Source organism: Pelodiscus sinensis, chromosome 2, assembly GCF_052426305.1.
Source record: "Pelodiscus sinensis isolate ZL-2025 chromosome 2, ASM5242630v1, whole genome shotgun sequence".
In the NCBI taxonomy this organism is placed as follows: Eukaryota; Metazoa; Chordata; order Testudines; family Trionychidae; genus Pelodiscus; species Pelodiscus sinensis.
In genome coordinates, this window is record NC_143053.1 from 82,777,794 (window position 1) to 82,803,137 (window position 25,344).

At 38.0% G+C, this 25,344-nt stretch overlaps 1 protein-coding gene across 4 annotated transcripts in view; it reads right to left on the bottom strand.

Moving 5' to 3' along the window:
• Nucleotides 1-363: 363 nt before the first annotated feature.
• The window catches only part of METTL4 (methyltransferase 4, N6-adenosine), a 31,781-nt gene continuing 6,800 nt past the window's right edge, over nt 364-25,344 (bottom strand). Inside the window, exons 3-10 of one of the 4 annotated variants that reach the window (XM_006139034.5) lie at nt 23,929-23,994; nt 22,117-22,483; nt 20,812-20,881; nt 17,840-18,014; nt 17,488-17,594; nt 16,325-16,416; nt 9,992-10,060; nt 1,257-1,393 (exon numbers count right to left, since the gene is read on the bottom strand). In XM_006139034.5, the coding sequence (XP_006139096.3) occupies nt 9,996-10,060; nt 16,325-16,416; nt 17,488-17,594; nt 17,840-18,014; nt 20,812-20,881; nt 22,117-22,483; nt 23,929-23,994 (942 nt within the window). In that variant the 3' untranslated portion in view covers nt 1,257-1,393; nt 9,992-9,995. Of the gene's footprint in view, nt 1,394-9,991; nt 10,061-11,407; nt 14,257-14,279; nt 15,608-16,324; nt 16,417-17,487; nt 17,595-17,839; nt 18,015-20,811; nt 20,882-22,116; nt 22,484-23,928; nt 23,995-25,344 lie in introns of those variants that run through there. The other 3 variants (XM_006139033.5, XM_006139035.5, XM_014581529.4) reach the window with 3 other exon arrangements.

Sequence of the window (25,344 nt, forward strand, 5' to 3'; positions counted from 1 at the left end):
ATATACTTTACTCCCCCCCCCCCACACTTTGGACAACTAGATGCCAGTAACTATTATTTAATACTATAAATAACAGAAGGTTTTTATCTATTGATAGGATTATAATAACTTACATTTCATTGTTGAGATATTTGCTTACTTTTTTGGGATCTAACCAAAATAAGAAACAATGATTTAACCAGAATAAGAGCCATCATTATTTCAGGTTTGCTATTACGACTACCCAAATAATGAAAAAAAAAGTGAAACTGAACCACAATATCACTATAACAGAGAAATTTAAAACCTGAGACTAATATACTGACAAAACAAACTGAATTTTAAAAAATGGTCTTAAAATTACAAGAGAGATAACTTGTGAACATCAGGCTTTAGATAAAAACAATCCAAAGTTTATTTAATTTGCGGTGTAGTTTATTTTTGTTCTTTGCCTCCAATATTGCATGCAAACAACACTGTTTCATTAAACCACTACCTTTTTCATAGCAAAACCGAAAGAGAGCAAAAGGTATGTGAAGATTTAACACTTTACATAAATATTTTTCAAGAACATTACACAAAAGAGGAGCTAAAAAAAGCAACTTAGGTATAAACTGAAACATGAAGCACAGTTTAGTTTTTAAAATGTTTTCAAGAATAAGGAAACAATATCTATATAATATTTATATTCAGCTTCACTTTTACCATACACATATGCCTTAATATGAAGACTATGTAAGACGGTGATACTTTGATAATGTACAATATATGTAAAGAATTAACAGCATTAAAACAGAATTATTTTTAAAAAGCATACTATTTAGAAATCTAGAATATGTACATAGAATGTGTATCAGTTAACAGTCCATGTAACTACTAATATAGGCATTGTTCCCTTTTTCTCTCAGGGAATAGAAAGACATATATGAATATGAGGTAAGATATACTGTATTTATATTTATTGTCTTCTGTTTCCATTGTTTTCTGCTTTGTCTCCAACCCAAAGAATTATTTTTCTGCAAAAAAATCAATTCAATTCAGAAGCATGTACTTCAAGTGATCTGTCCTACTTCTCAAGGGGAATCAAAATACAGAAACACCTTATGAAACTGAAGACACCATCATAACCTAATCAGAAGGCTAATCACTATAAGGATTTCAATTTTTCCATTTACATTGCCTTCTGAGTACACCTTTATAATAAAATCATGTTATAGAACAAAGTGGGAGGGGGAAGGGGAGTTTTCAAGTTAAGCTAAAAATTCTACTTAGTTTTCATTCTGCAGAGCAATGAAATAATCAATGTGTTGGAATTTCAGAACCTCATTTCCCCAACTGGTCCAACCAGGCAGCAGGTAGCGAGCAAACAACTCCAAACATTCTGCATCAGGTTTGATATATTCTGTCAGAATCTCTGTGCCAAAAAAAAAAAAAAAAAAAAAAAAGAGAGAGAGAGAAACAAAGATGATGATGAAAAAGGAGTGAAAAAAAATCAATTTCCTCTGAGCTATTGGGAGATGAAAAAAGGAATGTTTCATTAAAAAAAAGACAGCAAATTAATTTCAAGGATTTCATCAACCAGTCTGACTATTTATAGTCAGAAAGTCATTTGAAATAAGTGCCCTTGAGACTTTGAACAATACTGTCAATAGCCCTGATTTATCGGCTTTCATTTGGAGTCTGGGAATGAGGATTTCAGTGCCTTCACAGGTGACTTTTCAATTTTTCAATATTGTCACCATAACATCTCCTGAGTACTGACTTGACTCTCTCTTTAATAGATGCACATTCAAAAAAAGTCTTCCTACTTAAAGAGCAATTGCTTCTGATTATTTATTAGGACTGTAGTTGTGTCCCTCCCCTCTCCACCACCCTTCATAACACAAACAGGACAGAGCAATTAATGATGATGACATTCAGTAAAAAGATGAAGGAGAAACATCATTTCAAGAATCTAGCAATCAGTAGTGAATACAGAGGCTTATGCTGCTTCATAACACTAGAGCCATTCTATCCTGGAAGCACTAGGAAAGATGTATAAAAGAGTTTCCTTTAGTGCTATAAATTAAATCACATTTTTTCTACAATTGAGCAATCTTTTTTAATGTTCAAATCAAAATAAATAGATATTTTACATTAAAATACCAATTATTTCATTAATTTAGGAGGAATATTTGGCAAGGGAGACAAATATAGTATTTTGATTCATTGATTTTATCTGAACAATATTACTGAATATATTTCTTACATGTTTTGAATATAGAACTTGTCAAAATCAATATAATTTGCTGCTGAGTCAAAGGGACCTTTAATCGTTAAGTTTCAGGAAGAAGATTTAAAGTACAAAGAAACCCTACCAAGTAAAAGGTTTTAAAAAGTGATATCGTATATATGAGTGGGAAAGCCCGATAAATACCTACAGAATAAAAACATGCTCCAACAATATAATTTTTACTTCTGACTGTAACTGACTTATAGAATTGAAAAAAAAATTGCTCGAGAGTAATTTTACCCACTCTCCTCCAGAACTTATTCAGAATTTTCACTGTTCCTCATGAAACATGAGGCATGGAAAACAGTTCATTATATCAGACATTTTGTTACCTGAACTGATCTCTCCTCTCACTATCATTTCAGAAAGCAGAATTATATCTGATCAGCATACATCAAAGAAATGGTGGGAACATTTATGCCTGGAATTCGCTATTTGCTTTTTGGGTCAGAGTTGCCCTTCAAAGAATATACTTTCAAGTAGTTGACTGCTTGCAGATTTCTCATCTGTTCAAATACACATCATGAAATGCTCCTGCTGCTGGAAGATGAATATCCTCCCAAAGATCTACTGTGTGGCAATCCTACCACATGCTTTTTCTAACCACACATTTTCCCTTCTCTGAAAACTGCAATCTACTTCAAACTTTTTCCAATATGTATTTTAAAAGATTTTCCATATATATATATATATATATATATATATATATATACACACACACACACACACACACACACACACACACACACACTTACTTTCCTGTGGGATGACAGAGTGACGTCATCACATCACTCTGCATCCCACCCCCTCCTCTGACCTCAGCAGCCCTGCCTCCTCCCTCCCTCCCTGGTGCCATGGGTCGGGTGCCATGTGCTCTCCCCCCCTCGCAGGGGGGATGGAAGCAACATGCCCTCCCCCATCCTGGGTGGGTGGAGGCACGCAACCTGCCCCTCCCCCCACCCTCAGTCCTGCACCCCCAGCCCACTCACTCATACACCCCAACCTGAGACCCTACACTTCCAACCCCTTCACTGACCACCCTGCCAAGACCCTGCACTCCCAAATCCCTCACTCACCTCTTCCTCCAAGACCCTGCACCCCAGCCTACTCCTTCCCCCTCTCCTCTGCTCAGACACCCTGCCCTCAGCCTGATCCTACACCCTCTCCCTGGCAAGATACCTACCACCGGAGGGGGGAGGTTTGGCTAGTGTAGCGAGCCCCCTAGTTTCCCTTAAAATTTTCCATATTTCTTACATTTTGGTACAAGCACCAATCAAGTAGACCTGCCCCACCCACCCCAACTTAAAAAATGACAGAAATGCTGCAGGTGACTTATTTACACTGGGGGATTTTTGCTACATATTACTGTTATTATTGATAATCTTATATTGGAAAATCTATCCCTTTAAATAAGGTTAGAAAACCTAACCCAATCAAATATTTGCGTAAGTGTCTGGCAAATGCAGAACAAAATGTGATAGTGAGCCTGTTAGACTGAACAGTGCTTTTTGGTGTCACAAGTATTTCCCTGTCTCTACCTAATTAGATAGCAAGATAATTCTCAAAAACGTGCTTGTGTCATTTTGCAAAACCATCATTTTAACATAAAAAAGTAAAACCTATCATTATTTTCTCATCTCTTTAATTAAGGATTGTATGTGTACTGATATGCTGCCTGTATTTTAACAAACATCTTCCAAAGATTAATTCCTCTGATCATTTAAGAAACATAGTTGGGTATGTGCCATTCCAAAGGGAATCTCTAAAGCCCCAAGCATTCAATAAATTGCCTTGAGCAGAACTCTGCTCTTTTGACTTCAGTAGGGATCAGCCCATGAAGAGCTTATTGAAACATCAGAGCTTTAAAAACAAAACCCACTTTTCATAACATAAAAGAGACAATACCATTTAACCAAAAATTAAATTTATATTTTGGAGTACTTGTATTTTGTTCCTACACACACAGAGAAAAAGCAGCAGCAACAGGGAAGTCCAGTGGAACTAATATTACTAACTACTGAGCACTAAAGCTTCCATCTTCTGAAAAGCATTTTAAAATACCTACTATCTTACATAGAACAAAGGACAAATTACTTCTGATAGAGATTACTTAGCTGTAACCAGAAGTGAAACTCCAAGGGTTCCAACAATTTTGGCAACAGAATTTAACCAGGGGTTCCCAGGATTCTCTACTATTGTTGTACTTCTTCCCCTACAGCCCATAAAGATCCCACTCTAGTATGTGACGACTGTGTGGTGAGATGCAATTAAATTATATTTACAATAATTCATTTTCCAATATTTTTCATAGCTTGGATTGGGTATTTACATAATCACATCAGGGGCTAACCCTCAGTCCAATGACAATTAGATTATATAGAGGGCAATAACATGGCTGAATGTTTTGGTATAAAATCTAATGCCACCAATTTACTTGAGCATTAACTTTCTTCTTAAGCTATAAATTATAGTAGTATCTTTGTTAGGGTTTTATGGCCTTCCTATCTTCACATGGATATGTTTATACACACTTAAGGCCTGATCTGCAGATGTTAAACAAAATTCTTAAGTTTTTCAAGTGAATAAGGACTGAAGGATCAAGGCCTTTGATACCAAAAGATAAAAAATATTTTCTCTAATAATCATACATTAAAATACTTTTACATTTTAGTTCTATTTACTATAAATACAAACATCACTAAAAATATTATTCTAACTTAAAAAGCCACTATCAACTTACACTGGGCCCACAATGTATATTTTAGAACAACACTTATTTTAAATAAGAGTTCAAAGAAAGAAGCTGTTTTGAAACAAGCAACCATTCCCCTGTATTGTTTGAAACTCAAATATTGAAGTAGTAGAAACCTAGATATGTAATTATCTATATAAATGCAAGCGAAAACAACTTCACTGATTTAGGCTCTAAAATGTAACCATACAGCACAAATAGTGAAAGGAAATTAGATGACTGAAATTCTCTCATGCTTAGTAATATATTGGGAAAAGTGTTCACAACAAATTGGCCAGATTATCTGAGCTGACTGATTTGTGCTTTGCCTAGGACCAGAAAAAGATGGGCAGAGAGTGCTAGAGGTTAGGCAAAGGTGGCATTATGCCAACTATCCTTTGTTTAAGCTTCCAGTTGACTGAGTTCCAACATATGCCTGGCTGCCAATAGCCCCAATGACTATTGCACAGAAGAGTTTCACACGGCACATAAGGTCTCCCTGCACGTGCCTTCTTTAATTCCCTCTCAGGCACATCTCTACAACATCGCCCAAGGGGCATAGAGCTATTACAGGAAGCAGGTGTTCTCTGAGTTTATTTGCTCTGATAGAGCAGTGTAAAGTGGCTAGGGGAAGACTCAAGAATAAGGTCCATGATTTTTAAAGATAGCTGTTCCTTCAAGGACACCTTTTACATAATAATACTAACATGCATGCATAATTAATAACAGCTTTACAAACTGAAGAAGGAAACTGAAATCTCAAGAGCCAGTCTAGGAACCTATATGGAAAAGTTTAAAAAAAGTGTTTGAAATTCAACATTGCTTAGTGTCCTTCATATAAGACAGCCACCCTTTGCGTATCCTAGCAGCAACAATGAATTAGACTAGAAGGAAACCTGCTGTTATTTGACTCAAAATCATAAGTGATAAAATTTCATTTTAAAGTATTTGCATAAAGCAGTTTAAGTACATTTACAATGACATACGAAAGCTGTGAGCACTAAACACAGAGCATGTATCACCAGAAACCCCTACAGTCATGATTTCATAGTTAAATGCACTGCAGGAACCCGAATGTCTCCTTTTGATAGCTTGCTTTAATTTGCATCTTCTTCTTCCCCCAGAGAAATAAACTATTATAATCAGTCATTAAATGGCTACATATGTACCGACATAAAACTTTATAATAGTAACAAGAAATCAAGTGCCAGACAGTAGCAATAAATACTAATATTTTTGGCTTTGTTGCTACTTAAACAAAACACAAAGTACGTGTGTGTGCATGAGTCATCAAGCTTTCTTCTTCCCCCAACCCCAAACTTCAGCTTCTGTTCATGATATTCTAAATAATCGAGGAATGTGGATCAGCTGCTCTCTACTGGCAAATCTAGAATGCTGCCTTAAAAAAAATAAACAAAAACAAAACAAAACCAAATAACCCTTTGTAATAGTACTATTAAGAACATCAGCAACATCTTTAGACAGAAGCAACAACTTTATTCTTTAATTTTTGGTTCAGTGACCCTAACCTAAGACTAACTTTTACTTATTGCAAATACACAATAGGAAAAAGGGGGTAAATCACTGATTAGATGATCTGTTCTCAGTAGCAAATCTCTTCTTCCAGTAATAACAATGAATAAAGCATAGAAGGTGTGTAGCAATTCTACAAAAATACCGTATTTTTGGCATCTGATGTACCCTCCCTACACACATACATCATATATTACGTGAAGGCTTATTTTATGTACTTTTATATGAGGTATGATATGGAGCTGTCAAGTGGTACAGTAAGCTTGAAGGGCACAGTGAAACAGTGGCACCCAAATGAGTGAGACATTTTTTGCAGTTCTGGAAACACATACCATATGTACCATATGACTGACTACAGTTTTTTGCTGTTCATATTAATTTCAACACTATAATTATTTATTGGTCAAAACTGCCAAACATCAATGTATTGAAGTATTTTTATTTGTTTTGCATGGGCAAATATTTTTTCCAGGAATGATTAAGGTGTTTCATACATGGCAAAAATGGCAACTATCTACATTTTTGCAAATAATTACATGCAATATTTCACATAATATTCTTAATGGTCAAAGTATATCATGAGTGATAACAGTTTTCTATATTTTCAGCTGAAATTTGATGAACAGATTAGTCACACACCAAAAATACTGTGCATTACAAGCAGCAGATTGTGTACCTATAGTTTATACTACATAGTGGGCAGATATAAATTCACCTGAATTGTTAAAATAATACTTCTCCATTTGTAAGCTTTTGTACATACAGTATAGTCTCTAGTCTGTCTGACAGACAGTTTTAATTTAATTACCTATGCATGCAGTACTAATCTTTGAAATATACTAGAAACTAGATATTTAATTCAGTGACACATATGCACAGGTCATTGTTAGTGTTAGAGATCATAAAGACAGCTTCATGTTATGAATATGCAATAGCTATGAGAGAAAGAAGCAGCTTAACGAAGTAGTGAAGACAAAGTCTACAAACAAGTCCTTGCCTCTGCACTGAAGAAAGATGAAGAATATGTACAAATTTCTTGATTGAAAATAGCAGGTGCTGGCAAAGAATAAATGGAAAGATTTGAGAGGAACATTTCATTTTCATGGGACATGGAGCTTCTTCAGCCCAGTCAAGAAATCTGGCATCAAAACATTTCTTGACATGGTGAAAAACAGCATGCAAAGAAACTACAGTGTATAGCAGAGATGTCACCACTGTCATATAAATAATGGCAGGACACAAATTCCACACATACAATGAACTGGTTACTGAGTACTTTAGGTGGGTTCTAAAAGCTAACTCTGTACCTGAAGTCTTTGACAGAAAACTGCAGAAAGACAACACCAGATAGGATCTAAGGCTGGGTGCAAAAGATACTGGGTCTGGTGGACACTGTCCTTCCTCAGAAAGAGTTTTTAAACATGGCATCTAAGAAGCAATTACTTGTAAATTTTCTCTGTGAACAAATGATTCAAAGTGCACCTGAGAGTGTAGGAACATGCCAACACAAACACTCCTCCTTGCTGTATGCTTTTTCAATATGTAGTAAAGTCCATCACCACTAAACATGTTGAAGAAGCCCAAGACGTGAACAGACTCAGGAGGAAATGGACACACAGATACTTCTGCATACTCTATGTGTCAGAGTGGGCTTGGGGTTTCTTGGCTGTCAAAGGAACTATAACTATTAGGTCATCTGACAACTGATTTGGACCATGCTGTTCAGTACTTTCCAAAAATGGAATATGCAGATAACGTGGTCTGAAAGAGACACCGCTGAAAGTACAACTAACAAGCATTGCTTCATACTTGTGCACATGATCCGTGGCACACTAACTCCTGACTTTCAGAACACAGGCCCGTATGCAGGAATTTCTGTGTGGGGGTATGCTTTTTTTGTAAACGTGGACTGCAATTTTTTTTTAAATATAAGGGAGTTCAAAACAGTCATGCACTGAGTGTGCATAACAGAGGTTAATGAAAAATTTGAATGGAAACAATGATTGGTAAAATGGTTTTGTCATAACATACTAATATCGTAAGTGAAAAGCAATATTCTAGTCAATAATCTAGTCTTTGTTGCAGTGAAATTATGGCTTGTCACTATTATATGCATGATTATTTTATCTTTGTGACATTAGTTGCCAATTTAGGATAATGTGGCTTGTGTCTCCAGGACTGTGTTTAGAGCTGTTGGAGCTCTGGGGTGGGATATTCAGTGTGGAAGTTCCTTAAGCTCCTTGCTACTCATTTCTTTTGTTTGCAAGCAGCCAACTGGAAACTACTAACCGGCCTCATCTGTTTCCTCCAAACTGGGACCAATTGGCACTCCCTGACATAGGGTACAATGTACTCTTTGACCTATTGGCTCTATTCAGGAAGAGGACTTTCCTATGCTTGTTTCTTGTGAAAGGTAGACCACTTAAAATACAGCCCTCAGATTAATGAGAGGAGGTTCATGTCATGTTTCCACTGAAGTGTGCAAGATGGAAATATACAGTTGGCATGTTTGATATAAACATGTCCACTGGGAAGTGAATTGAGATCACCATCTCATTCCACAAGAGTGCATATGAATGAACAACCATCAGATCATAATGACTTTTTGGCCATTTGATCTTGACTCCAGCTAAGGAATTAGACCATGAAACTCCATAGCTCAATGCTGGTTTTATCCCCATCGGTATTTTTAAATTAATATTCTGCAGCACTTCATAATGAGAGGAATTCTGAAGATCATCATCAAGATGTACAAAATATTAAGGAGAAACTTACAGCTTCTTTCATTAAAATGTCTACCACTATGATTACAAAGCTATTTTGAAATAATTTGCTACAGTAAAGTTAGTATTGCTTTTCAAGTGTGAAAAAACTTCTAAGTAGGGGTGGGCCCTGGAAAAATTTGGAGTGTAGAAGAACTTGTTTTCTTTATTGAAATTTGATCAAATTAAAATACACACTTCTGTGCCCAGGTGAAAAATACCCAAAATGACTAGAAGAAAATGAACAACTTGAAAAAAATTAATTTTGCTTTACTCAAACATTTTGATTCTAATTTTGAAAAAAAAACAAACCTCATAGATTTCTTAGGTTGCAATAGACCTTCTCTCTCCCTTCAGGTCTGGGCTGCGGGGGGGGGGAGGGGAGGGTGAGCAGGGAGCCGGTGCGGCTGAGCTGCGCTACGAGGGGGGAGGGATGGAAGCCAGTGTGCAGTTCACCTGGGCTGCAGGGGCAGAGGGGGACTAGCGCCAGTGTGCAGCTGGGCTAAGTAGGGTCCAGAAACTGGCACATTGTTCAGCTGGGCCATCCTGGGAGACCGTGCTTTTGCATCCTTCGCATTCCCCCACATACAGGCCTGCAACATACTTCATGCTGTACACGCACTAACAGATATAACTGTCTTATTCCTATTTGGTATGGGGTGGGGGAGGCCGTAAAAATCTCTGTTTAATACTGTCAAATCAAAGGGAGCTTACCATTTCAGAGAACTTGCCAAATTTGGAGAGTTTGAAAGACAAGCTGCAATTTTCTGCAATTAGGCAGTGCTGTAGACCAAAGGGGAAAAAAGGAGACTCAGGGAGACCTGAATTGTTTGCGCCTCAATCTATTAATCAGAAAAGACAAGTCCCTGGCCAAATTCCCCTACGTGAGGACAGTTTTAAAGAGCATAACAAAAGGCAATCTTGTAAAACAGATATTTGGTGTCTTCGCATGCAGATAAACCAGTCACCACTGCAATATATGTGGATGTAATGTAAATGATCTACTTTCTGTATTCTTCAAGGGACCAATGGCATCTCAACTTTTGCAAGACTTTATTTGTGCCTATAATGATAGGCATTGCTTTGCAGTTAACTATATCTATAGTCAGAATAACTTTTCCTTCATAGAACTTTGTACATGTCAAGGCAAGGAAGACTTGATAACCCACACACTTTCAATAGAGATCAGGCTGGTCATAGTAATTATATTGACTACAAACGTCAGCAGTCACATTTAAATTATACCAGTACAAATTTATTATTAGATTTTGTTTTACCCTTTAGATTACTGTTGTCGTGCTTAAAAGTCACAAAGAAATCAAATTTTCTCTTGAAAAGGCGATTATAACAAACAAGTGCAAATATTTCATGGTGGTCATTTTAATGTGTTGATAGTGCCACTGTTTATTCCTGTTCCTACGGTAATAGCACCACATAACTGCTAGGCATAATATCTCATCTTAAAGTAGACAAATTTTCAAAATGATGTATGATGTGCATAGACAGAGAGGGTACATTAAATCAACCAAACTGTGGTGCCTGCCACTCGCCTATGATGACATCAGTATCAGATATAGGAGTGACAAGCAAGAAGCACATAAATAAAAAGGTAGATTCTAACCATACTTCATTATTAACTGATGTACCACATTCCTGACTTTAAATATTTTTGCTAATTCCCAAAGTACAAATATTTTGTTTTTAAGCCAGTTTCACACCTGCAATTCATATACAGAAATTCACCAATGTCATTTCTATAGTTTTTATCAGATGTAGGAAGGAACCATTCTAGTACAGGAATCCTGACCAATCTATACTTAGCAGTGTCACCATCCTGTGCAGTGTGAATATAAAGCACTAAAGCAGGGGGTTCTCAAACTTTTGTACTGGTGACCCCTTTCACACAGCAAGCCTCCGAGGGTGACCTTCCTTCTTATAAATGAAAAACACGTTTTTAATATTAAATACTACTAGCAGGCTGTACCAGCCCCCCTTTCTCTGAGAATGTAATGATGTCATTCTGTGGCCTGGAAGGAAAAGTGTGCGCGCGCACACACACACAGACAGACAGACAGACAGACAGACAGACAGACAGACAGACACACAGACAGACAGAGAGAGAGAGAGAGAGAGACCCCGAGACCGAGACCGAGACAAAAAAATGCTGGAGATGAAGCAGGGCTTAGGGATGGAAACTGAGAGCTCATGACCTCCATGTAATAACCTTACAAACCCCTTAGGAGTCACAATCCCCAGTTTAAGAACCCCTATACCAAGCAAAACCAGACATTCTGAGATGCAATATCACCAATATGCCAGTGACCTAAATCACTTTTGTCATAATTGGATGGCAGTCTCTCCAGAGTCTGACACCAATGCGAGATAGTTGGCTAAAGGAGGCCTTACATAAAAAAAAATGGTGGTTAGGGAGAAGCCTCTGGAGGGTGTGACAGTGGTAGGAACTGCATCTGTTTCCTCAATGATAAGGGATACAATAACTTTTTGATAAGGAAATTTGTAACCTAAGGTTTCTTTGGAACCCTGGTCTCCTCCTGAAATTATATGTAGTCGCATCTTTCAAGTCTACATTTTGCTATCTCTTCTTGGACAAGGGATTATGAACTTCTCTTTGAAATAGACCTGAGTGTATTTTCTCACCCCACATTTGCCTACTGTACAGCTCAGTAGCTGGGGCTCTCTTTGAGGGCTATCCAAATGTTTTCAATAGTGCCCAAAGCAGTAGTCTACTTGCTTTGCTGTCTACATTCTATGAGCTGCATGCAGGAGGCCAACAGCCTCCAAGGGCCCCTGGACAAGGTGTGGGAGAGCCAGTTCTGCACTCCCTGAAGAGGAGGGGCCTCAGGTGGAAGGGCTGGGCTGAGACCGCTAGCCTCCTACCTTATCCCTCCACCCCTCGAATCCTCAGAGCCACAGGGAGCACAAGGTATGGTGTTCCAGCAGCGATTTAAAGGATCTGGGGCTCCAGGTGCTGCCGCAGTAGCAGCCGAGAGCCCAGGCCCCTTTGAATCACCGGGCCCTGGGGCAAGTGACCCCTTTGCCTCCCTGCCACACACTGCTTGTGGAGGCTAAGCATTTTGCACATGCCATTGTATTCTTGTATTCCTCTATTCCCCCGCATACACACACCACGTTCATCATCCTCTCCTCCCTCTATATTGCAGGAACTCCCTACAACTTCCCTCACCCTTCCTCCGTGCCTCTTCCCCATGGCCAGGGCTCTGTGTGTCCCCAGCTTCTCCTTCTGCCACATGACAGCTGAAATATGTTCCTTATACCTTCCTATCTAGGGCCTGATTTCCCCTCACTAGCCCAAGAACCCCCAATCTCCCTTCCCACTAGTAGGTGTGCATACCTCCTCTACCCCCCCATTCCTCCCCTCCCTGTAGCAGGGTCTCTTGGTCTCATCCCACACCAAGGGTTCCGTTTGCTCCTCCAATTCCCGCATCTACCCACATCAAGATTGCCCACTCAGCTGCTGAAATACTAGGGGATTTGTGCAGCCCATTTTCCCCTAACCCCATGCCAGGGTCTCTGCCCACCTTTCCTCCCTCAGCACTGTCTCTGTCTGACCTCTATCTCCCATACCTCCAAGTAGGTGCTCCCATTCTCATCACCAGGAGTTCTGTTGCCTCATTTCCCTCTTCCGCCATACTTTCTCTCACCCATTTCTCCTATGCCACTAGCTATGTGATTCCCCTCCCTCAAATCATACTCACAGAATCATAACAATGTCAGGACTGGAAAGGATTTTGAAGTCATCAAGGCCAGAACCCTGTACTGAGGCAGTAACAAGTAAATCCAGACCATCCCTGGCAGGTGTTTGTCCAACCTGTTCTTAACCTCCAATGATGGGGAATCTACAACCTCCCTGGGAAGCCTATTCCAAACTTTAGCTACCCTTCTAGTTAGAAATGTTTTCCTAATATCTGACATAAATCTCCCCTATTTCGGGTTAAGCTAATTACTTCTTGTCCTACCTTCAGTGGACATGGAGAACAATTGATCACTATCTTCTTTATGCCAGCCCTGAACATATTTGAAGTATTTTTTTAACCTTTCATCTTTGACAAAAACAACATGGACTTTCTCCTCTGAATTTGGTCCAAAATACTTTATTCTCCCTAGATAGGAAGGGAGAGGTACACTATGCCTCCTGCCCCATCACAGAGCAGGAGTTGAGGAGACAGGAGAGGGGAGGAATGAAGCCGCCTTCTCTCTCCTCTCCTGGCTGTCCCTGATGGCTGAGCATCTACATCACAGCTCCTATCAGAAAAAGTAATAATTTTTCTTCTGCCTGTCTGGGAGCCAATCACATTACATTCTATAGGACAGAAGAACATGGGTTATGCTGGAAGACATTAAGGAGTACCATCAGCCAGTTATTTGATCCACAGACAAGTGCAGAGGTACCTGAAAGTGTGGCTGTCCTGAATAGATGACAGAAACTCCATAAGTTCTCCATTTTCCTCCGGGACTTTTAATAAAGTCCTGCTCACTGATAACTAGATCGCTCAGGCAACCCTGATAATCATTCAAAAAGACTTTAATTCCAGGGATTATTGCAGGACATTGCTGACATATAGTCATGGATTCAAGCTTCCTTATATTTCAGAATACTAAATTGTGACGAATTATTTGTCTCTCGGCACGTGTGTATTAAACACACACTAGTAAAGAAAAAGAAAAACGTAAAAAACACTCTCCAAACTAAACATTTCAAAACCTCCCTCTTGGTCAAGCTTGAAAAAGGAGTTGAGACTAGTAATGTACCCATGGACAGCTCTGCTCTTCAGCTGAGATGTAATTTTCTACTACAAGGAGTAAATCTCATCAATGCAGAAGACAGAGCTTCTTGGGAGCCGATCCAAAAATGTAGAACAAATTCCCAGGAACCAAGAATCATCTCAAACCTCACCACCTTCCACTCCAAGTCTTTCCAAACTTCTTCAGCCTGCCTTCTACAACAGAAATGTATTGCATCACTTTAAAAAATCATCTTAAAGCTACCATAACTAACACTACACTGTACACACAGTTCTCCCCCTTGGGAGAGGATGATCTAAAAAATGAACTACACATGACCAGTGTTAGTCACATCATTTAATGGACCATAGGAAGATGCTCAGATACTACAGTGATGAGATCAGTATAGGTACTTACATAGAAGAGTAATCAAACGAGGATTTTATCAGAAGTGGGTATGAGGAGAAGGCTGAACTAAATTAAAGTTGAAGGACTTCTGCTCTGCACACCCAGCTCTCACACAGTTAACTCAAAATGATCTCACTGATGGTGGCTCAAGACCATCTCTCCAATAGCCAAGACTCAAACCAACCAGAGCTTTATAGATCAGTCAGTACCTAGATTTTTACCCAAAACCTAATACAGATTTAGTGCAATAGCCAGAGAACAAATCCAACAGGTTCCCTGTAGTTACTGGAACTTCCTGCAGAAGATGGAAGATGAAGAATCTTCAAGTATAGCGTATTGCAATGATACAATCTATAGGTTCATAGAGCCCAAGGCCAGAAGGAGTACTGTGATCACCTAGTGCAGCTCATATTAGATTTGGGTGAAGTACGGTTTTAAATTAAGTTGGGATATTAGCATGAACAATAGTCCCAAATCATGTGACCAAAAAAGAAGATCATGCTGAAGAAAAGGAGTTGTGTTAAATTTGTAGGTAGCCCTTCAAAAATATCAGTCTTATCTTAAAGCACAGGCTGAAGTAATCGAAAACAAAACACAGTTAATTGGATACTAGGTGCAATAAGTAATTTACTATATAAGAAACTGTTCCATCCGACCTTAACTGAGGTCTGATAATTGGCAATAACATCACTTGTTTGTTAAAGAATATAAAAGAGTCAACTCTAAGAATTCACTGCTCCTATCTGCCTGACCAAGTTGAAGCCAACCAATATGGGCCTACACACTTCTGGCAATTAGCCCATTTGTAAGTATCTTGATCAAATGCTTATAAAAGTGTTTTGTTACTGTTTGGATGTATTAAACTTCTTATTATTTAGGCAGATTTAGAGCAATTACAAAAAGTATCTGGCCTTTGTTTTAATAAAGGATGTTATAGTTACATAAAGTGTTGTAGAAATACCTTGCATAAATAATACTTCCAACACTTGGTCTGACCTCCAGTATTACACAGCCCATAGAGCATCATAATATACATTCCTAGAGCATATCCTTCAGAAAAACATCCAATCTTGAGCTGAAAATTCATCATTGATCTGTCATGGTCCCAGTTTGAAGACCTTCATGGCATTGTGCAACAGGTCAAATGATTCTTCAGACCTAGGAAGAGCAGGGATTTGGATGGAAGGCACCTCTTGTCTAATTGTTTGGAGATGGTATATCAATTCCAGTAATATATTATGACTGCTGGTAATTAATATGAGTATGGCCTACTTGCGGTCAATTACTGACAGTTTGTTTGTTATTTTAAATAAATTTGTTAATTTAAAAATATATAAAAATGTCCAAGGTTGTGTGTTCTATATGCATATTAGATGTATGAAAAATTAAATAAATCTCTTCCAAAACTAGGTGTCCCAAAAAGAAGAGACTGGTGTTTTTAATTAAGCACGCGATTGTAAAATATATTTTACATATTCCCAGTCAGGGACATGCTACTTATCACACAAAGGAAAGAACTCAGGTCATTTGGAACTCTTACACAGAATGCAGGAATAGAGCAATTTTGAAATAATTATAAACTATAAAACAAATGCAACTTTTTTTTATTTAAAGACCTCTATCCAAGAATATCAAACAGAGTTCCTTAAGCTTTGACACCTAACACCCAGATGTAAAGAACTAACAATGGCAGGATTTTCAGAGATGTTGAATGCTGGTAATTCTTACTGACTGCAATTGCTTGGCATCACTGAAAAATCAGGCTGCTCATTAGGCACCTATAAATGGATTTAGTGCCTATCTTCAGACATTCAAGTTTGAAAAATCTAAGTCTATACAAACACTGTATGGTAGAGAGGTGTTCAAAGAACATACCAGTAAGAGGAGGTTTGTGTGAATGAAGAATGCAGGGTACGCTGACAATTAATTTGTGCTCTGGAATTGGAAGAACTTCCATGTCTGATTTCCTGTTGTATAAAATCAGAAGAAAATAAATGTGAAATTTCTCAATCAATACTGTGATACAGGTACCTGTTTTCATGGAGTTTTGTTTTAAATGGGATATAAAATACAGAATACTCAGTCACGGTCAGCCTTCACCGTAAGCCTTTGGGAAGTTAAGTATCTAAATGCAGAGTATATTTGTTTCCTTGAAAGATAAAGGGCAGTTTATTAATTGTCTGAGGCTTTGAAGAAAACATAGTCAATAATGGGATAGAACAACAACAATGAGAAAAAGCCTAATTGATACTTCTGTCACTTTTCAACTGTAGAGTATCACCTATCTTAACCAAAGGAATCCATACCACATCCCTAACATTATGTGCATACAGAAATATATATGGTCTGGTCCAGATCACTGCTATGGTGAGGAATGCATAGAAAACCCCACTTATTTTTTTTTCCTCCTGATACTGGGACAAGTCCCCCAGCAAAAAAGGACAAAGGACTGCTCTTAACTTCTACTGGCAGCCAACAGTCCCAAGCAATTATGACTGCTTCTGCAAAGTGCCACTAAGGGAATGAACTAACCATTTCCCCTTACCGAGGGCCATGCTCCATATACAGGCCGTTGGGAGAGACAGGAGTTGCTTTGGTCACACAGTACCACTGGATAATTCCCCTTTCATTAGGATGGTGCTCCCATGGGCACCTGTGCCAGTTCTAGATGCAGCATAAACTAAATGAAGAGCAAAAAGTGGCTGGCATCACATTGATAGATGCCTTAGTGTACAGGTACAGTACCCAAGTGTAATTTGTAAAGTCAAAATGGCTAAAAAAAACTTAAAAACTTGAGTGTAACACATCCCAAATCCCACTGATTATTAAATCTGGTATATTCTGAACAACAACAAAAAAGCTCTCAACCATGATTATAGCTGTTTCACACGGACTTAACAGAATATACGTTTCAGGATATACATCTAGGCTTCAGAGTCACACACAGTGACAACCCTTATATGATATAGCTTATATAAGAGTGACACATTCAAAGAACCACCACTAGTAAAATACTTACTAAAAATAGTCTGTCCTACCTTAATGGCAAATCTACGCTTCTTTGAACTTTCCCCAACACAAGAACTTCATAGGGTTTCTTGTGGGAAGATTCTAATGGAAATACAAATTCTCCAGATTTGGTAATCTGACAAAAAGAAATGAGAAATAAATTTTGCAAGTGACTTGGCATATAATAGGTATATTTTTTTCTATTAGTTATTGTTAGTCTTTGTTCTTCTTCATACAAAATTAAGATATAAAATTATTGCATCCCTATGAAAAGATACAACGCACACATTAAGGGACGAAGAAATTACAGAAATATGCAGAAAAACACCATGTTGCATGCCCTGCCCCCTCCCATCAAAAGCAAACAGATTCATAACTTACTTTCACCCAGTGCCACTCAGCAAGAGTCTTCACAGACCAATGAGGATAAAGTTCATCCTTAACAAAACGTAGGTGCTTCTGTCTGTTGGTCACCCATGTGACCACAAGACAATTAGGAGCAGCTAGTTCTGGTATGGGAATTTGCTTGATTTGCCATGAAGACAAGTGACTGTATCTGTAGTTCAGTATATTCAAAAAACGTATTAGCAAATACAAAACTAATATAAAAAACAACAGTGAAAAAGGCTAGATTAAAGCCCTCTGATATTCTTCTTTAAGGAACATTTCCTGAATACAAAAAAAAAAAAAAAATCAGCTAAATAAACTTAAATTCAAGTAAAGAGTGACATCCAGTGGTCAAATATGTTGGATGCTTACTTTTATATATTAATTTGAATCCAATATCTTATCCAACATTTTTTACTTAATATTTGTTCCATTCTAAAAATGTCAGCTTGCTAATAATTTTACTTTTGAAAATGGCTAAATTCGTCTTAAAGTTTGATAAAAATTATTTCTTTCAATCCAGTACTCTCACTTGTACACTATCTGATGACACAAGAGTTTGTTTATATTGTTGCTTCCATTCAAGTCAATGTCATTTTATCATTCACTCTCTATTAAGAAATCTTCCATCTGAATGAAAAGCAAATGGAGTAACCTACAAGCGCAATACCAGCTTGATTATCTGGTTAAAAGGTCAAAAAACTAATCACTTCTCAAAGAATATACATAAGTCAATTACCATTTCAAAATACTATTCATGTTAGGGATACAGCGGATATAAAGAAATCTGAATACTGTAAAGTTAATTAACTTCAGCGTGAAAAATACTGTGAGATTTTCAGATAATGTCTCTAATTTATGGAGATCATTCTTTATTCTTTTGAAATGCCATGCTGCCTACACTAGCAACACAGTAATTTTCATGGAACTCACTAGTAACTCAGGATCAGTCTTCTTATAAATAATGCAGAATTATTTCATAAGAATGACCACACTGGGTGAGACTAGCCCAGCATCCTATCTTCTGATAGTGGATAGTGGCCAGGTGCCCCAGAGAGAAGGAAAAGAAAAGGCAACCATCATGTGATCCATCCCCTGTTACCCATTCCCAGCTTCTGACAAACAGAGACTAGGAACACCATTTCTGCCCATCTTGGCTAATAGCCATTGAGGGACCTATCCTCCATGAATCTATCCAGCTCTTTCTTGAGCCCTATTATAGTCTTGGCCTTCACAACATCCTTTAGCAAAGAGTTCTACAGGTTAAGTGTGCATTGTGTAAAGAAATACTTCATTTTATTTGTTTTAAACCTGCTGCTACTAATTTAATATGGTGACCCCCCTAGTTCTGTTCAGTTAAGCACTAATCTCAATACATATTTCTTCTCTCAATTATTTTAACCATACAGACAAATATCCTCATATGAACATTAGGATACTAAATCTCAGACAGCAAGATAGGCCACTGATCTGCAGCAAGTATAAAACTTGGAAGGAATCTCCACTGATGTCCTTGGCTGGCTTCCAGCTCAAAAACTGTAGCACTTATACCCAGTGTAAAAGAGACTGCCTTCTCTTCTACAGGATTAAACAGAAAGGTGTGCCATTCTCTGAGTGATGCAGCTATTTCAAAATACCAACCATATTAATTCAAGATCAGAAATAACTTGAGTTTTCTACTGTGACAAAAAGGGAAAGCAGAGGTATGATGGGGATGTGCTTTTTTTTACTGGGGCCCTAAAGATAAAAACAGAATGTGAGAAACAGATAGTACATTGTGTGCGACATTGGTAAACCAGTTGCCAACTCTTGCAACGTCTGCAGGCATCTAGTAACAAATTCATAGCTGGAAACCAGACTAGCTCACCTATCCATTACTACTGTTTAAGATAATGTTAGACTTTAAAGGATGTGTTAAGTATTTAAATTATAAAAAAATCCTTGTATATCGCTGCATGTATTAATCTTACTCGTGAAGTCTATATTCCATGCTACAAGGTAAAATATAAATTTGTTTTATAACTGTAAAAATGCCTATTTTAAACTTATGAGCTCAAACAGGAAGAGTGGCTCTCTCAACCTATCCAGGGCCCATTAAGTGGGCCATTGAAGAATTCTACATAATGTTCAATCAGAAGTCTGATTTTCTTTTTTAATTGCAAGTTTCCAGAGCTACAGGAGTGAAATTATATCACTGTTCACTTTAGAAAAAGTTATAGATCCAAATTCTCTACCATTTTCACCACTTTATATGGTGGTAAGTCCATAGTAACAAACAGCATCCTGTTGCAATGAAATTCCGTAGCTCACTTGAGAAACAGGCCCTTAAATTCTAATGTAATGACTTTGAAAACTAGAGTTCTTAGCAGCTGACTCATTATGCCTGAGAATTTCAGTATAGTATTATTAATTTTCTACTTCTATCGATCAAGCAGAAAATCAAATCCACAACTCCCCCCCCCCCCCCCCCCCCAAAAAAAACCCCCTCAAGTTTCTACCTTGGGCCCTCGTCCTGAAAATTCTTAACTTTGATATCAATGGTATTACTTGTGGTAGTAAAATGGAGCATATGCATTAAAATTTGCAGGATTGACTTTGTAATACAATTGGCTGTAGGCTATCATGAAAAGTAACTTAAGTGCGAATCATGTTAACTCTTTGGCACACACTGAATTTGAAGCATTTGAGTAGTTTCAGTGAAATACACAAGATTACTCACATAATAACGTGCTTCAACTCAGGAACATGTCAAAGTGTTTGCAAGATCAGGGCCTAAGTTAGCAGTTGTTAATGTGCTGGACCGTATTATCATATTATTTCCACTGTATCTGTATGGAAGTAAAATACCAAAAATGAACACACAATCAGAACTTTACAGTGCTATGATGAAATAGCACATTAATGAAATCAAATGTGGGGTTTGGATGATATTTTTTAAAGGACAAATATAATTTTTTAAAAGTTACCGGTTACTTCTTTTAACAGACTTGTTCTGCCATGGTGGATCTATCACAATTACATCATATTTATTCTCATCTAGAAAGTAAGTAAAATTGAAAGACTTGTTTTAAAACAAAAGCTAAAATTGTTCCATAAAGTTTAAGCAGCTATTTACAAAATCCAGCAGTGGGGCAACATTCTATTTCGCTTTTAAAAATATTTAAGTAAAATGCTTTCAGCTATTATAATTATGAGGAAATTAAAGAAAATTTATATAAGAAAATCTTCAGTGTGTCAGACTTTCATGATTGTTCGCTAGGTCAGACACTAATTATTTTTAAATTGCTGACCAGTCACAGCTATGCTTTTATGTCAGACTCTGCTATGTTATGTTGGTTACAAGTGTATTACAAACTACTATTTATGTATTAATGTTTCAGCTATTATTCTACTGATACTGCAACCATCACACACACACACACACACACACACACACATATGCGCATGCCACTTTACTTGTCATCAGAGGAAAAATCCCTTAAAATTCTTTATCTAAATAAATTCAGGACTTTTCAAATAGAATTTGGTTTATATTATAATCTAATCTAATCCAATATAATAATTGTTTCTCTCTTCTTAAATAACATGTCATATTGTAGTTATACATTTTCAAATGAGTAAACATCACAATTTTATTCAATGGATTACTGGGGAAAGCACAGAAATAAAGTGCTTAGCTAATTAAAGCAGTATTAGTCTATTATAAACTAGAAAACTGGCTCCCCACGAACACCAGCTTTTGTAGAGCCACCTGCCCCATCCATGCAGCTGCTTCTGATAGAGAGGCAGCAGAACAGAGGGTGGGTGGGGCAGGTGGGAGACAATTCACACCAGAGGCCAGCTTTGAAGTTGGCTCCCTGTGTGTACCAGCTCCCATGGAGCTGCCTGCCTGCCTCCCTCCCTCCCCACCGGTGCTGCTGCCTCTCTATCAGAGGCGGGGGGCAGGTGGGAGCCGGTACTTAGAAGCCCCCGGTGTGTAAACATGTACCTGCTAAAAATTTCAGCAGTTACACAATTACATAAAAACACAATTTTTAACATCCCTACTTTGTATCCCTTTGAATCACTGGCCCCCAAAACAACTGCCCTCTTCTCCCCCTCTTCCCCATTGGCAGACCTGTTTACCACCAATACTTCAAACTGCACTGAAGTCTAGGGTCAAGATGATTATTTGAGGGGTGACTTGGTGGCTTAAACAACATATTCTATCAGTGAGCAGATTGATGGGCCACTGACAAAAAGAGGAAATTTTAATGAGTAAAGATACTTACAAGTCAGAAGTGGTTGCAAGCAGGAAATATCAGATAAAAGGAACCTGCTTTTTGGTGGCACCAGGTACTTCTGCCCCATTAAATGTATTATCTTTGCATAATCTGTATTGTTTTCTGTAACGCATGAAAGCAGATCCTGCTCTGTAATGGATGTTTCCTCATCTATAATTTGTGCAGGTCGATGGTCATTTTCATTAATAGAAGGAAAATCTTTTGCCATTTCACATAATTCAGCCAATGCACAGCCAACATGTTCTGAAACAAGATTCTTGATGCTGCTTTGCTTTTCAGAAACAAGGTGAAGAAAACCACTTTTGAGTCCTTCTTTGATTAAACACCTGGTGCCCTCCAAAATCAGGCCCCGAATCTGTACAGTGATGAGAGAGACAAAACAGAAGGAAAGGTTGGTTGAAATATCTGGCTGATATCTCTGGAGAAGTAAACAGAAATTTTACCACCTGTTTTCTACATTCTGAATCTGCAGATTGTTACCAGAACCCAAATACATTTAAAACCAAGGAAAACTAAGGATGTCAATATCCAGGGATTTTACTATGGTATCTTTTCAGAAATTTAAACTCACTTTAAACACATATTGTATGTATTAAATTAAGGGTGATAAAAATTAGAGTCAAATTATTGTAACTTGTTTTAGTGAACATCTAAATGATACCCTCTTAGGCCCTGATCCTAGAAGTCATTCGTGTAGTTGTGGCAGATCCTTGAACTTGCACAGAATCCCAGTTATTATAATCAAGGGTTCATTTACGTGTTTCTCACTGACTATTCTAAGCCTAAAATTACTCTCTGCATCCATCATCACTGTGACCCTATGATTTTCAATTATAAACCAAATAATATTGTCTGGTTAGAATAGAATTATAGCCTTCATGGCCTTAGAATACACACATTCAAGAATACCAGTAAATGCACAAGGAACAACCTTGCAAAAGGGCCTCACTTTGATAAGGCTGGTACCAAACAACCAAACAACCGCGCGGGATTGTTTTTACAATTTGCTTTATTTCTAGGAAATAACCTTGGTTCCAAAGGAGCTAGCTGGCTTTTAGCTCAGAGAATAGAGACTCGTATGTCCATCAGCGAAAAACTGCCACATTGCAAAAGGGCCTCATTGCAAATGCACAAAAACTGCCACATTGCAAATGCAATTGTTCTTGTTTCTACAACAACAATGAATAAATATTAAAACAGTTTGAACTAATTTCACATCCTATGGGGAGTAACAATCTGAGGAGGTTAGCTTTTACTAATATAAATTTAGAGCTTAACTTTCTAATTGTTTAAAAGAAGGCTAGTAGAGATTACTTATATTTCGTTAATAACTGTTTGTTTATACTGTCATTAAAAATACCCAAAGTTGTGCACATAGCTAGTACAGGCAATGAAGAGATTTTATTACTCGTCCGTCTTTCTCATTCCTTCATGAATTGTTTTTATTTAGGCTCCAATCCTGCAAAGTGCTAAGCATGCATTTAACTTTACTAACAAGTAATCTTACTGAATTCAGCTCATGAAGTATATGCATAAGTCTTTTCCAGATTCAGGGTCTTAAACTATAAGCAATTTGGAGCAATGCATTTGTATACCTTCCCGCGTTCTGAACCCCTAATCTGACCCAGTATTGAGTCCTTCACTTGGACACTTGTGAGACCAAATTTTGCTTTAACAAACTGAAATTACAAGATTAATGTTACCATATACTTTGGAATGGTTTCAGAGGGTTTACATTTGATAAATTACCTATAGATACACATTGTACACTGATTGTTACTTACTATTGTTCGGGTTTACCTTTGCATGGTATTCTAAAGCATCTAGTTCCCCTTGGTTGAAAGCACTATACTTTCTTTTACGTTTCTGTAGAGAACAAAATGCAAAAATATGAAAAAAAATCAGCTGTGCTACTACATGGCAAAAAGAAACAAATACTCCTTCAGAGCTTGTAACAATTTGTCATATCCTTCTTTTATTATGAATTTAAATCCTTTGTCATAATCAGCTTCTGTTTTAAAATACATGAGCTGTTACAGGCTCTTACAGCATATGTTTGCCAGTGCTATTCAATGTTACTTATTCCATTTCATAATTCATATGAACTCTAATCCTCACTGCATAGTTTGTCTGAAACTTTTGTTCAGCTGGATTTGGAGAACAGCATGCTATGAGAGAGGGCAGTAATCCCATGCTGACTGTGCATATCTGTGCCCCTCAACCCAAAACCTATAGCCCCCCCTCCAGGCTGAAGCAGGAAATGAGGACAGCAGTTTACAAGCATGCTATGCAGGAGGGCGTTGATCCTACACTGACTGTATACATCTGTGCCCCTCCACTCCAAACCTGCAGCTGGAGACCTGTTTGCTAGAGCTGGGGGAAGGTGGGGAGGAGTGGACAACAGTTAGGCTTTCACAGATTAGGAGGTGAAAATACATACGTGACATGTTTAAAGAGCTCATGCAATCCACCCACACTGACAGGGCACAACTGAATGCATGGAGGCAAATGTTGTTAGAGGTCATCTGCAGCAAACAGGACAGGCATGCATCCATGGCATATGAGTGTAACATACAGAACAAGATGTTGAGGCTCATGGGGGGGCAAACAGGCTTGATGAGGCACTTGGTAGAGGTGCAGAAAGAGCAGCTAGAACAGAGAACCCCCTTGCACCCACTGATAAACCACATGTCCTCCTCACCAAATTCCACATCCTCCTCTCCCAGACGTCCTAGAATGCAGCGGCAGAAGGGAAGGTTCAGGAAGCCTTTCATACAACTGGGAGAGATGGCTCTTAGTGCAGAAGGCTGTCATTCCCATATCTTTGACTGCCACACACAGTCAAAAAGGCACAGGTCCTCATGCTTCTCCCACACAGAGTTATCAGACCCTTGTTACACTCATAATTCCATTTCTAATGGTGCCCGTGTTCACCGTGCAGCATAAATAAAATTTAATTATTTCATAACAACAGGATCTTTACTTACTGTGCCAACTATGATTGAGAGCGCTGCTTTACAGGGCAGCATCTGTACAACAGTGGGCTGCTTAGTAATGAGCAACATACATCACTATCACATCATTGTCTGATCATTCATGAAATTGATTTTCAAAGCCTCTCTGAAGCGCAGTGCACCTTGATGTGCTGTTCTTATTGCCCTGGTGTCTGGCTGCTCATAACAGACACCCAGGTAACTGATCTGCCTTATTCCCCCA